At 47.3% G+C, this 13,335-nt stretch overlaps 2 protein-coding genes across 2 annotated transcripts; both read right to left on the minus strand.

Annotated features, from left to right (window-relative positions):
* Window positions 1–5,313: 5,313 nt before the first annotated feature.
* Window positions 5,314–6,786, minus strand: HER10_EVM0010070 (uncharacterized protein; the record flags this gene model as incomplete). Its single annotated transcript, XM_035479540.1, has 1 exon — window positions 5,314–6,786. One exon carries the CDS (start codon window positions 6,784–6,786, stop codon window positions 5,314–5,316), a length of 1,473 nt encoding a protein of 490 aa, XP_035331763.1.
* Window positions 6,787–10,546: 3,760 nt separating this feature from the next.
* HER10_EVM0003202 (beta-lactamase) lies at window positions 10,547–12,068 on the minus strand. The gene is made up of 3 exons (XM_035472886.1): window positions 11,906–12,068; window positions 10,870–11,852; window positions 10,547–10,815 (listed from the first exon to the last, which is right to left on the minus strand). The coding sequence occupies exons 1-3, from the start codon at window positions 11,988–11,990 to the stop codon at window positions 10,669–10,671; spliced, it is 1,215 nt and encodes a 404-aa protein (XP_035331335.1). The 5' UTR covers window positions 11,991–12,068; the 3' UTR covers window positions 10,547–10,668.
* Window positions 12,069–13,335: the final 1,267 nt, after the last annotated feature.

Here is a 13,335-nt window from a genome sequence, read left to right on the forward strand (position 1 = left end):
ACGGGAAGTTTGAACATCTCTCATAACGACGAATTCAAATTGAGACTGGAAATGCTTTCCGCAAACATCAAATGAGACTCCATAGAATGAAAGTTTTAGCTTAATGTCTGTTGGTCATCCATCTCGTGCTCAGCCTGTCTCAACCTCAACGCGTGAATAATGTCCGATAACCTCACGAGAAGACTTCAGTCATCCCCTGAGAACCGAAACTTTTCTCATATCGCAGCATCACATCGAATTTTCAGCCCGTTTGCGTCTTGGGAGACACTCGTTACGAAAGCTAAGGAGCTCTGCGCCACCAACCTCATCCTATCAGCGTTCAACAATCTAAAAAACGGAAAGTTGTGTCTCTGAAATATCATGACAGAACAACTTGAGAGAAAGGTCCTGTGTAAAAGCAGACAAATACACGGTGATTGATGCCAGCTGATGTTAGTCCAAGAGGGTTAGTATCATTCTACTTGACAACTAAGGTATCCGGCGATGACTCGGCCTTGGGAGTTCTTCAGAAGTTAAGATCTGCAAGACACCCGGCTTTAGATACACCCCTCATACATAGAAGATCAAGTATAAGTACTTGTAGGTAGGTAGACGGTATGGTTTAAACTTTAAATAGCTGGGTTAAGTTCCAGGCCTGACCTCAAGCCTTGGGGGTAGTCGATGTCGGATTGGCCGGAGACCGCGGGAATCAGAGCTGTTGTTCTGATCAAAAACCGACCATGGTTGCGAAAATGCAAGACATTCACTCTGATCAAAGATTTCAGGGGCGGTACGTACTTTTCTGAATATTACCCTTGTCGGTTGACATTACATACATACTATCGTTATCATGAAATCTCAATCTCAGCGAAGATGTTACCCGGACCTTGTGCTCTAGATACTTTGAAGGTGTCGAAAAGTATCATCCACCAGCCGACTCAACCAACTTAGCTGATGTATAAACGACTGTGGTACATGACATGATGGTGTAAAGCCGCCGGAAGCTTTGTGTTGTATCTAGCAACTTGAACGCACGTGTGGATATTTTAATGACTGAACTGGAAAGGCCGAATGGCGTACACGATGTCACGTTGCTTTTCTGGGCCATCCTTCCCATCAACCGCTCGAATATCAAATGATGCCGCTTATCGAAGAATATTTTCTTGTCCCTGACGGAACAATGTTCGCGATAGCAAGACATGGTACCTTACTCCGAGCTGGGTCAACTCCGAGTTTCCAGCACAAGTGTAAGCACCAAAGGAAGTCGACAAAGCTGACTCGTGCTATCAGCCAGGAAATAGCTAGCGGAAGGATCACCGTGGAGGAACTGAGACAATTGCCCTGAAGTACTGGCCTTAGCCGGAAAAGAAGGAAGGAAAATGCTCTCTGTCCGAGCACACGGCCGCGCACCTACGAAAGTGGCCTAGCATCTACTGGGGTATTTTGCTGGAGCATGTACTCCGTAAGCTCTATCCGTAAATCATTTTGGATGGACATGTCACATCATACACCACCGTCAGACTCCTTCGTCTGTTGCACAGATTCTTGAATCAAGTATCCCTTTCGGGTAGAGTCCTAGCTATGCCTGATGCTGGTTGGTTCCCGGGCCGAAGCCGTGTAACCCTGGCGCTTAGCATGGCGTCTGGAACGAAGGGAAGAGTCTTAGTATCCACGTAGCGCATGCCCACTTGGATCGACGCCGAAACAAGCCCATTGCTGCTCAGGATTAAAGTGAGGCTTCCCTAAGTATGTAGACGTTGTGAAACACCGTGTCGCCTCGCGTCTATACAAGTCGTTGTTTGAAGGACCCAATTGAGACACAACTGGGTTGAACGGGGCGTGTGGGTCCGTACAACAAGGCCGATCAACGCTGTGCCGCCGGCAGAAGTGGAGAGGTGTTGCTGGTACACGGAGTACGTGCATTGCATCCGGACATGGCAAGCGCGTTAGCATTGCGCTATATCGGCCAGCTTCAAGTGATCACCCTCCATCGGCATTCTCCTGGGTTTTGTGTCTAGCCCCTGCCCTAAACGCCTTAGATGATCAGCTCAGAGCCTGCTAGACGTGCCGAGAGTGATCGTTCACAAGAACGTCAGCTTCATAAGTCCGAGTTCGGAGATTTTTGAGCTCTCCAGTCTCCCTTTCTTGGTATCTCTGAGGCTCTAGATATTCTTGTATTGTCTTATGTCTGGACTGCGCCAGTGCGATTCCACCTTCGGAACTTGCTCTTCAGTCTGAATACGGTAGCACTATGAAAGCATTTACATGTTCTTATACATAAGCTGCCAGCGAATGTCATTTATCTTAGAGATGAGAATCAGTGCGGTAATACAGCGAGCGCCATCAGGTTCTGCCCGTATGTTCGTAGTGAGTTCGAGATGATACCCTACACCCTAAAGTACCATGTTGCAGTAACATATCTGATTAATAAATGCATGTGTACACGTCCTGACTCGAAGGCACAATTCCGTATGCATTCGTGGGGGAGCCTTGTGTGTTTGCGCTGATAAACTCCGTGTGGCCATGAGAGTCTTGAGCGAGAAATTGAACTTTTGGTGTTTCACGGATCACATTAACTCCGGTGCACCCTTTGTCAATAACACGTGTTAGGCTGTAAGCAAGAGCTCTCATCAACACTGCCGCCCAGGTCAAGAGGCTAGATAGCCTGAGATGACTTAGCAACACCAGCACGTCGGCATTCGTGGGATGGCTGTAACGTCGTGTAGGTACCAGAGGTACTGTAATAGATGCAAAGGGGAATAAAAATGCCGATTCTACCGTTCATATTGCCGTCTGGACGGATTTAGTCACGATCATCACAGCTGAGCATGAGCAATAGACACCAGCCCCAAAAAGGGAAAGAGGATGTAGTGAGGTGTGTCGTTGAAGAGATCGTGTACGAGAACTATGAGACATTTCCAGGCCCCTTGTAAACTCAACTGACAGGCTAGTCCACTGTGTAGATGCAACTCATCGATAGCTGAGAGGGGTGTTCGAATCATTTACATTTATCCGTAACTCCGTGTAGGGGGATACAATTGAGACTAGACGTGCGTGCAAAAACAAGTGTTCCTGACGATCACCAAACACTTTCAATTCAAGCTCACCCAGAATGGAAGATTCAACTCAGGAAGTAGGTGCATAAGTAACTGTGTTCCAGATTTTCGAATACCAGATATATCCATATATCAGAAGTGATAATCAGCATATCAGGCAAGCCTAAGATCTTGAGCCATGCTGCGTGCCTATCTTGGGTCTTCTCGGTAGTATTATGTGGAGAGCGTCTTTCTGTGGGTAACAGGGCACGGGGTGTCTAGGGATACCTCGGTAGCTTCCAAACAGCGTGGCAAAGACTTCATTGGTCCTGTGATGTTATTCGAAAGTCCTCGCGAAATGTCGTTTTGCCTTATGTTCAAGGCTTGAAACCATATGTGTGGAGAGCCTCTTGCCAAAGCGATGGGCTCATTTTTTCTAGGTAAAATATCGCCGTACCAGTCGATTGACCGGCTATCTGTCTTTGAATGATTCTCCTATGGGAAAGGATCATCCTCAGGAAGGCTATTTAGGAACTGCATGTCTGATATCTCATTCAGTAGTTGATGTGCATGCATCCATGCAAAGGATTTACCCCCTGGCTTTCATACATCACTTGGGAGGTACATCTTCACGATGATTTTCGGCAAAGCATGAAGACGATCTTCGGGCTAGTTTAGAGTCTGAATAGGACTATTCTTGGCGTCAAGCTGAGTATGACGGTTACTACATGTACCCTACCTTGGTCTGAAGGCAGATTTCATGAGTCTAGATGAGAGCGCAAGACTTGCGAGAGATGAGACGAACAGACCCATCATGGCTCTAATACACATGCATATTTCCTCTCATAGTATGTCTGAAAGCGGCGTTCACTACACATGAGAGTTGCTTCCAAGATGGGTATTGTCTGTCTAAAAGAGGTCAATACGAGCTGCTAGAGCCAACAAAGTTAGTGAAGATACATGTCAGCTGCCTCTCAGAATCCAATGCTTTGTGGTCGGGCGTCCTTCAACTTCCGATAACTCTGATCCTTTACTAATCATTTTGTAAATATGCTTCTTGCCAAACATGACTTCCGAATCTTCACTTTCCTCTTGAGTCAGGACAGATTCCCTGCAAGGGTCCTAGCCTGGCACGCCGAACCCGGAGAACGCCGATAAGATGTTCTTTCTGGCGAGCCGCAAGTCTAGGTGAAAGCGTTGCACATCACTTCGTGATCTGACTGCTTACGACGGATGCGGAAAACGAGTCAATGTTTTCTGTCACTCAGTGAACCCACGGAGTACACCTTCATTGCATGATGGTTCCGGATTCTGCTTGAAGAGTAGGCTCATGAAATCCAACCCGGAAAGTTTCTCAGCTACTAGACTAATGCAAGTGAAGTTGTCTGGGATGGAAGATCGGTTGATAGCCGAGTACATAAGCTCAAGCTCAAGCTTGCCTCGTCCTCCAACAGATCTAACAAAATAGCTTTTGCCTCTTCCATATCATTCGTTTGCCATCAGTCTTATCCTGGGCACTTCCTGCAAAACCTCAAGAACAACAATTTCTTACAGCCACTATGAGAAGAGAGCTTGCGTGCGCCCTTGTAGCTTTCACAGCAACGACTGGGGCCTTGAGCACAGAGGTCAGGACCTTGTCGACCAAGACGGCTGACTGCTTTGTAAGTCTTGAATACTCCTGATACTCCAACATTCTTCATGAATCTTATAGACAAACTTCCTAGTTCACTTCCTCTTACGACAATCTTCCAACATCAACAACAGGCCAAATTGGAACCTTTTCTATCAACGGTAAGCTGCTTGACATATGCCTCATCATTCGGGTTTCTAATCATCTAGCAGGGCAATCGAACACTATTGGAGTCACAATCTCAGCTTCCGACACCATTGCAACAGCATCTAGTTTAACCTGGGTGCCAAGTTCAGGTTCAGTAATTCATTCGTCAAGCCAAGGTCCTGCTTCAGAAGCTACTCAGACTGCCCAATTTTCATCAACCACCAAAACCTCGCCTTCTGGAACTACAATCGTACAGGTTCCTACATCTGCTTCTGAGAAATTTATGCCTGTTTCCTGGCTGTCTGGAATGTTGGCTGCCCTGGCTATAATCATGTAGGAGGTTTTCCGGAATGCATACCAGGTTGACGTTTTCTGTAGAATGTCGGCAGACTTTTGTAAAAGCCTTCGACAATTCAAGATGCTTATTGAAATCGTCAACCCAAGTTTATCATTAAACGCGCTCAATATTCTGGAAATTTGCCAGATACCAGTCTTCTTCAAAGTCAATTGAAAATTCTCCCTCTACTCTGCTGATTTTCTGAATTTCAAGCCTTCAACGTGTTCATTGGCAAAGATGGGCACGAGATCGTCCACTAAGTACCACCTAGGCTTCGGCATGTCTTCATGTATGATCTCCTCGCCAATCCTCAAATTCTCGAATGTGATATCCTTCACCATCCTGTCTCGGTCATACCCCATTATCATTGATGGATTGACAACCTTCGAGTCTCTCAGGTTTGCCGACATGTTCTTGATGTGAACGTCCCGAATACCGCGACCTGGAGCAGTGGTCCACGTCGCGTTTTGCATGGTACGAATGTTGATAAGCTGCCCCTTCGTGATTCTCTCAACTCTGACATCCTCGATATGGACATCGTGGAAAAGATTCTCGTCAGCAGCGTTGATGGCGATACATCCCTGGTACCACACCTGATTCTCTTCTTGATCCAAAATATCGATGTTGCTGATGCGAATGTTGCTAGTGGTTTCTGGTTTGGCAGGGTTGCCATGTGTACCCATGTTGATAGCATGAGCAATGTCCGGCAGCAACACACAATTGCGGATCGTGATGTTGTTTGAGTCACCATACCAGTTCCAGCGATGGGAGTACAACGCGATGTTATCATCCGAGTTTCGCAAGAAACAATTTTCAATAGTGATGTCCGAAGAGCAAAAGAAGTCGACTCCGTCGCCGTTCCCCGAAAATGAAAAGGACCGGTATCTGTTGACGAGAATGTTATTACATTCTCCGGCGGAAAGACTGAAGCCCTCTGCGCCAAGAGAAGTAACCCCTTCAACCTTGATGTTGCTGGCTCCACTCATTGTGATGGCGCCGCCAAGCTCTCGATAGACGTACCCACCCTCTGGTCGAAGGATAAAGCCATGACCTCGTACAGAAGAATTGCATACGTCGATGAAATTCAGCCGACAGGTGATGAAAGCCCCACCGGCGAGGTACACTGTCTTGCCTGAAGGCACCATCAAGTTGACACCATCAGCGACTTTGGAATATGCCGAGCCCTGATTGATGCCCGGACCAAAGTACCAGATGTCTTCGGAGTCAGCCGTTGGCGCATCTTTGTCGATCTGGTTCGTCAAGAGATGAAGCGCTTTCCACTTGTCTCCGTTGATCTCTATCATCAAATCTCGTGGTTGATCGAGATTGAAGACAATCTTGTCGTTTTCGACTTGCGCTATGATGCCCAGAGAAAGAGGCCGAATGACTGCCGTTTCAATGGCACTCGCGGTATATGTAATACTGATTGTTGTCGGTGAGTTCAAATCGAAGGAAGCTAGGGCTACCGTGTGTTTGTTGAATGTATTTCTTGTGATGTTGGCGTTTGCAACATCCACTGCGTACGCCGGTATCTGGCGCCATTGTTGAGGAGCATCGCCCGATGCATATGTTTTTGAAGGGCGGGCTTCGACGATGAAGTCTTGGTTGATTGGCAAACCGGAAGGAGCTTCGTAAACTTCGATTGTATCCGATGCCATCTTGTCAAACACAGAGTGTATTCTGGGTATCCGTGAATAGTGTGGAGAGGTGTCAATGAACAGCGTGAGTCTATTGACTTGGGCAGAAAGAGTAAGTAAAGTCTGCTTTTATTGCACTCAGGGCACCCCAATCATTTAAAGATCATACGTTCTAGCGGAGAAACCTGCGGAGAAGTGCGTTCTTTGAAGGGTACGCGTAATAGTTCTTGAAGTCTTGGAACGAGGGTTTTTGAGCTAAGGCGGGTGTCTTCTCGCCTCTGAAGCCGGGCCGGGCCATCTCTCGGAATAGCTCCGTAGATTGCTCCCAAGCTCCGCTGACGTAATGTTGTAGAACCAGAGTCGGCTCGCGTGTCCGTAGTGTTCTTCGGAAACGTAGAGGTCAAATAGGACATAAGAATGCGGTTATCGTCTCTTTTTGGTTCACATGTTAATCCACGTTTCGCGGCTTTCCCCGGCGTTTTCTCCGGCTTTTTGCACAAAGTGTATGATTTCCTTGCCTGTCCAAGGTTCTACTGGAAGTGTCTACAACCAGATTTTCTTTTGAGGGAACACACTTACTGGAAAGATTGCCAAACAACACCATCGAGGCCTCCGGTGGTGTTTCAAGCGCCTTCGGTGGTGTGTAATTTTAGTCTCACCATACCACAGCGCCAAGCCGGTCAGACATCGTGGAGAAGCTTTGAGAACCTTCGACGTCAAAATTAATGTCCGATACTTTAAATCAACTGCACATTGTGCTATCATCACTGGGATGCTCTCCAAGTCTCTTGGTGCCACGCAAAATTTGATCCCACGAAGAGGGAACCGAGTAGACCCTATGCAATGTAAAAGACGTCGCTGACTTTTCCGTGTGCAATGATACTCGAAGGAAAGATGTATCTGGGAATCCAAGTATCCTCGGCTCAGTTGTGACTATGGTGGTTCTTGTAAGAAAGTCTTGGGCGGGCAGCGGCTCGGGGGATTAGCCAGGCAGAATCAGCATTTGCACCGTCGAAGCACTGCTCAGAGTGTTCCAACTCTTCACGTGTAGTCAGCGCCCCTGGTTAGTTCTAACATGATGATTTTCTAAAGAGTTTGCGCGGCCAATGCCATTTCCTAAGATTGTAAGCGGATTTTGCTATGACTCGATATTATCGTGATGTGGGTGAGATTGGGACCCGTGGTAGTCATTAATGTAGACTGAAGTGACCCGCCCATGCCTTTCACACAGCCTTCAGCCCTTGCTGATCATTTCGCTACCATTAGGCTTCTGAGGACATGTTTCTAGTGGGAGGTCAGCAGAGACCGGGCCACTACGGAATAAAACACTCGGAACATCGGATGTCCACATAGTAATTGTTCTGTAAGGCGAAATTACCCAATTCCCCTTTCTACTGTGATAAAACAAGTCTGTTCTCCTCTCTTGGTTTCCTACTAAAGCGGACGAGTCATTGTTGTACCAGGAACCAAAACTCAAATTGATTGACTGCAGAGTACGGAATCTTAGCCGCCGTTTGGTACTTCCTCAACAGAGCTTCTGGCCGAAGCTATAAGTTGAATAGTATACAATGAACCGTGGTAAGGCATTTTCTCGACCTTCACAGCCTTTTACCGCCTTGCTTAATACTGATTACTTATTTGTCTGCTTTGCTTTCTCTGCCCTACTATCCAGAATGAAGGGAGGCACCTTCTTCGTGTTTATATCTCTGGCTGCTGCGACTCTAGTCGCAAAAGACCCCTCCGGCTCCAAGGTCGTTCGGGGTCATCCGCATCCAGTTCGCGATGCTCCCCAAGAGTGTTGCTCGATGAGTTCGTCAGGATGTGTACGCCCATTCTACACCCATACTACTGTGTCCAATTCGCTAATACACCATCTTGACAGACTTGCGTCGCGTACACTGTCGCGGTTCGTACTACGCGGGAACGTAGTCACTACCACCACCATGCTGATACCTTTACAGGAATGCGTTAGAGGATATTGTTTCTAAGGTCACATTTGAATCTTGATGTCACGAGATCACCCTTGCTGTTAGGATCCTGATGTTCTAAACAAATGCTCTCGAGGAACACAGTTTCGCAGGCTGGGTCTGCTAGAAAAGAAGCAGGTCAAATGTGCAATCTGTCAACTCATGGTTCTATCTTCTCGATTATGGGTCAATTAGCATATGAGCGATAGAAATATCACAATTACTTGATCGATTCTAGTGAGGCTCAAACTTGACATTTGTCTCCGGGATCATAGGAGCGAAATACCGCTTTCTGAGCTATGCGCGGAAGGAAGACGATTACCAGTCGATTGTGCGTGAGTCTAATGTGATCTCCGTCCATTGCGCTAGCTGACATCACTTCTAGCGGCTACCGTTGATATTGGACTAGCTAGAAGTCTATTCTTTGCCATGAGTATCTCAGATGAGATGTGTGAAAGTTTAGCACGCATGATTCGGGCAACGATTCACCGCATGGCAAAATCGGCATTCTACCTCACCCCCTGTTGGCGATTTCAACATGCTGTGGGGGCGGGAATCAAGTGAGCCGGGGGGATGCCTTCGGCTATACCTCTATGTAATATGAGGGCCATTGCCAACATCATGCTTGTGGTTCATATGGATTGCTGGTCATTTCTCAACGCATGGTCACTCAGTCAATCGTGGCTTCGAGTGTTTATTTAGTAGAAGCTATTGTGAGGCCGCAAAGCCTGTCATATTATCTCGGTCAGTCTAGCATTCAGTCAAGGAATCAACCAGCTATTCTATCGTCAGAAACCAGTTTCCTGAGGGCCCATCTTCAGTCGACATGTAGAGAGACGTCGTAGGTAATACCGTCTGGATCTCTTCAGGTGAGCGCATGCTCTTCAGATCTATGTTCTCCCAGGAGGGGGGGAGGGGTCAAGTGCAAAGGCATCTTCTGTTGAGAGTCATGGCGACCCGATGAACCCCAGAAGCCGGCGGGAGACTTTGTCAGCATCCTCAGCCCGCTGTAATTACATTACTTTAAGATTGGACATACGTCGATCTCGATTCCTGAGTCTCAAATTGATCCGGAAGTGAGAGCGAATGGCACTTTCGCACTGTTTGACTCGATCGTTTTGCATTACTAGAGGATTGCTATAGTACATATAGACGCTACCCTACCACCATAATAAGAACTAGTCAGCAGTACAGTCATCTTTCTCTCATAACAAGCTTAAAAAAGCATCTCACTTCAAGTGCTAGGTGGGCACTATACTATTTTATTAAAACTATATTCTGGTATTTGTGACTCACAAGAATTAAGTTTCTGCGATAACAAGCTACTTAGAATGGCACTTTCGTAGTGTGTCGTTGACTCCCTTGGAAAACGACGTTAAGATTCTTGTAGCCGAGCCTGCATGTCAAAGAACCTGAAGTTAGATGGTCGTTTCCCGCCCCCCCCCCCTCCCCCCACACAAACCCACATAAGGCGCTGCAAGCGCAAATAAAGTTAATGTAGTGCTGATAACGGAGTTGGACCTTCAGTTCAAATCAACAGCCAACAAAATGAGGTATCATGTAACTTGATATAAAAGCCGCCCCGCGTATTCGAAACTCTATATAGGCAACGGGCCTGATCTACCGGCAGCTAAAAGTGGTACAAAGCTTGATTGAAGCTTATACCGTGGGGAATATTGGGTCAATAAACACATCCAGGAGATTCGTGAAAGCAAGCAGCGGCATTTGCAGATTGTTTTGAAAGAATGAATTATAAGCTTAGACCTTGCAGTCAATTTGGGAACTCCATGAACTATTCAAATTCGCTGTTTAGTGGCCTTTGTCTATCCTCGTATCACTCTCGTGAAAAACTCTACATGTCGGGAATCGGTTCCCGACTTACAACTCCCTGCTACAAGCATGGGCCGGGGTTGAGTATTGCGATTCCATAGCCATATCACAAAAAGCTTCGGAAACCATGATCATGGTTCGACTTGTACACATGTCGTTGAAATGCGCCAATAATTTCCTCGATCTGAGGGTCTTGAGGTGGAAGGACGTGAGACATGATGAGACCACAGAAGCCGTTGGTTCGATCAATAAACTGTATCTTATGTTTAGCAGACAAAGTTGAAAGGGGAGAGGGCAAAGAGCGGACCCAAAATTGATTCGTTCCACCACCCCATGCCAAAGTATTTGGTCCCCGGGGGCACTCCGCCTCGGAACGACGGCCGTCGATCAACATTCCTCCCAATCCCCAATTGTAGACCTCGCCGCGGTAGAAGTCGCCAATAGTAAGTTTTCGCCTGTCGAAGTCTGCTTGCAGAGCTGCTCTGCTTTGGTCCGACAAGTTGGCCTGAAACATCATCTCCACAGAATCGGGCTGGAGCACACGCCTGTCGTTGCTAAAGATGGAATAGATGAGCTCCATGTAGTCTCCTGCGCTGCAGTAAGCCCCGTGGCCTCCGAAGCACTCCGTGTCGACTCCTTGATTCAAGGTCAGGACATCAGGATGCACCTCGAGTCTCCCGGTCGTTACGTTTCTTTCTGTGAGGGTGGCGACCTTGTGACCTTTCCCCTCTGCGTTTGGCCAGAAGGTGAAGCTAGATGCTCCCAGGGGTGCCCACACGTGTAGTCTCAGGTATCTTTCCAGAGACATGCCGGTAAGCTGCTCTATCAGTTTGCCTGCCCAATCTGGCCCACAACCATAGTCCCAACCCTCGCCCGGTTCGAAGAGGAGCGGGTCATCGTAACGCTCTTCAATAGTGGGCTCCAAGGTAGCTGAGAGGTTTCCTCTGAGACTTCGAAGCCGTTTTAGGTCTTTGTTTTGGAAGTAGTAGCTCGTGCCGGCGGAGTGTGTCAATAGGTGGCGAAGCGTTATTGGGTTGCGACGCTCGTTGAGGATGGGTGAGCCGTCTGGCCGCCAGCCAGCCAGGACTTTCTGACGTCCCAGAACTGGGAGCATGGAGCTCACATCTGTGTCTAGTGCGAGGGTTCGCTTCTCTACAAGCTGTAATACGGCTACTGTGAGTGGGAGCTTCGAGCAGGAAGCTAGCGTAAAGACGGTGTCTTTGTCGATGGGGGCTTGATTGGGCCATGATGGCGATGGTCCGCCTAGGCATTCGGATACGATATCAGATCCTATCGTTATGTTAGCTTCGAAGGAAGCGTCGGGCCTGAGCGGATTATCTGACCATCACGACGTTTGGCGAGGAGTACTAGCGAAGAGAACACGTCGTCTTGCAAAGAATCCTGAAGTAGTCTCTTGAACGGCTTCATAGTAGGCAAGGCCTCGGGCGAGATTCAAAGGGGTTTCTACAGGACCAGCCGGTGATCAATGAGATTGGCTATCTTAGGTATGCAAGAGAAAGAGAGAAAGTGAAAACCTGGGCAGAAGGCTCCGAGGGGTCCGCAAGAGGAAACCCTCGGCGCGGAAAATTCAGTAAAGTAAGTAAGTAGGTCTAGATACATCGGAACTACCTCATTGAGCAGATTTCATCACGTACTATGGAGTCCGCTATACACTATCACATAGCTGTACCTGACTGATCACATAAGTGGGGGGCAAGTGGTTTGTCCGGACTATCCGCAAAGCAGATTGTCGAATATGATATCTGAGAATGAGAAAGTCAAATCGCAATACGAGCATAGCTCTGCTGGGTGGGTAATGTCCGTGGCCTCGGAACTTCATAGCTCGGTCTTGCATGGGTGGGGGTCATGTTACCGGGTTTCTGAATATCGTTGAGTTGTCAATGACGATGACGCGAATGAGAATTTTACTTCGAAGTCGAGAAGGGTAATAGCAACGGGGTGTGATCGGGTTCAGTCTGATCTCGTTTCGGAGTATTCTCGTTCAATCGTAAATAATAAGATCGCAAGGGATGCTCTGTTAAATGGCTTGTCGTCAACTGCAGACTTGCGGTGGTATTATCACAAAAGTCAAGTCCTTGATGCATTCACAATCACGGAGCTTTCTCATACCTTATGCCAACATGTCGCCCAAGTGTCCCTGGATCCCCCGCCGCTTCTAAGGTAGTAAGCTAGGGTGAGCTGAGGTAAGCGGGGTAAACGAGCGTATAAAGACTTAGGTTACGGGAACAAGATCACGATTATCGAGATTGAAATAATTATAAGCTTCATATAGTAATTATATATGTGGTGATTTATATGCGTAAGGTGCCTACATCTAGTGGTGGTTTCCCCGGCCTTTTGAGGATATAAAACTGATCTTAACGGGATTGGGCTTCTTGAAACAATTATGTAATATGCTATATTTTTCAAATATATGGTGTACATAACATACCTTATTCACGTTCTTATTTTAATGTAATAATCACAATCAGAAACCTGGTTTATAACACAGGACAACTCCTCCCGCTACTACGCCCCGGCTACGCCATCTCGTTCATTTAATTTGGTCCTAGTACTTCTTCTGATGCCGTGTCACGGAAAGGTGCTCGGCAAGAGACTGAAGGAGGTGTAGTTTGAGAATTAGAGTATGGAGAGGTGGGCTTGCATGAGTGAAAACAAGTGCATATAGGATAACCTTGAGCTGTAGCTTCTTTCCTGAACTTCGTTACGGTCAGAGAGCCATATGGCGGATTCCCGTGCATAAGTAATGTCA

The sequence above is a fragment of the Colletotrichum scovillei genome, assembly GCF_011075155.1.
Source record: "Colletotrichum scovillei strain TJNH1 chromosome Unknown Contig00007, whole genome shotgun sequence".
Taxonomy (NCBI): Eukaryota; Fungi; Ascomycota; class Sordariomycetes; order Glomerellales; family Glomerellaceae; genus Colletotrichum; species Colletotrichum scovillei.

Bases quoted from the DNA above. Each gene is read 5' to 3' on its own strand.
- HER10_EVM0003202 (XM_035472886.1), bottom strand. From the start codon at position 11,990: ATGAAGCCGTTCAAGAGACTACTTCAGGATTCTTTGCAAGACGACGTG. The intron at 11,853-11,905 runs GTCAGATAATCC...ACATAACGATAG, and splicing joins CCTCGCCAAACGTCGTGATG to GATCTGATATCGTATCCGAA. The intron at 10,816-10,869 runs GTCCGCTCTTTG...CATAAGATACAG, and splicing joins GTGGAACGAATCAATTTTGG to TTTATTGATCGAACCAACGG.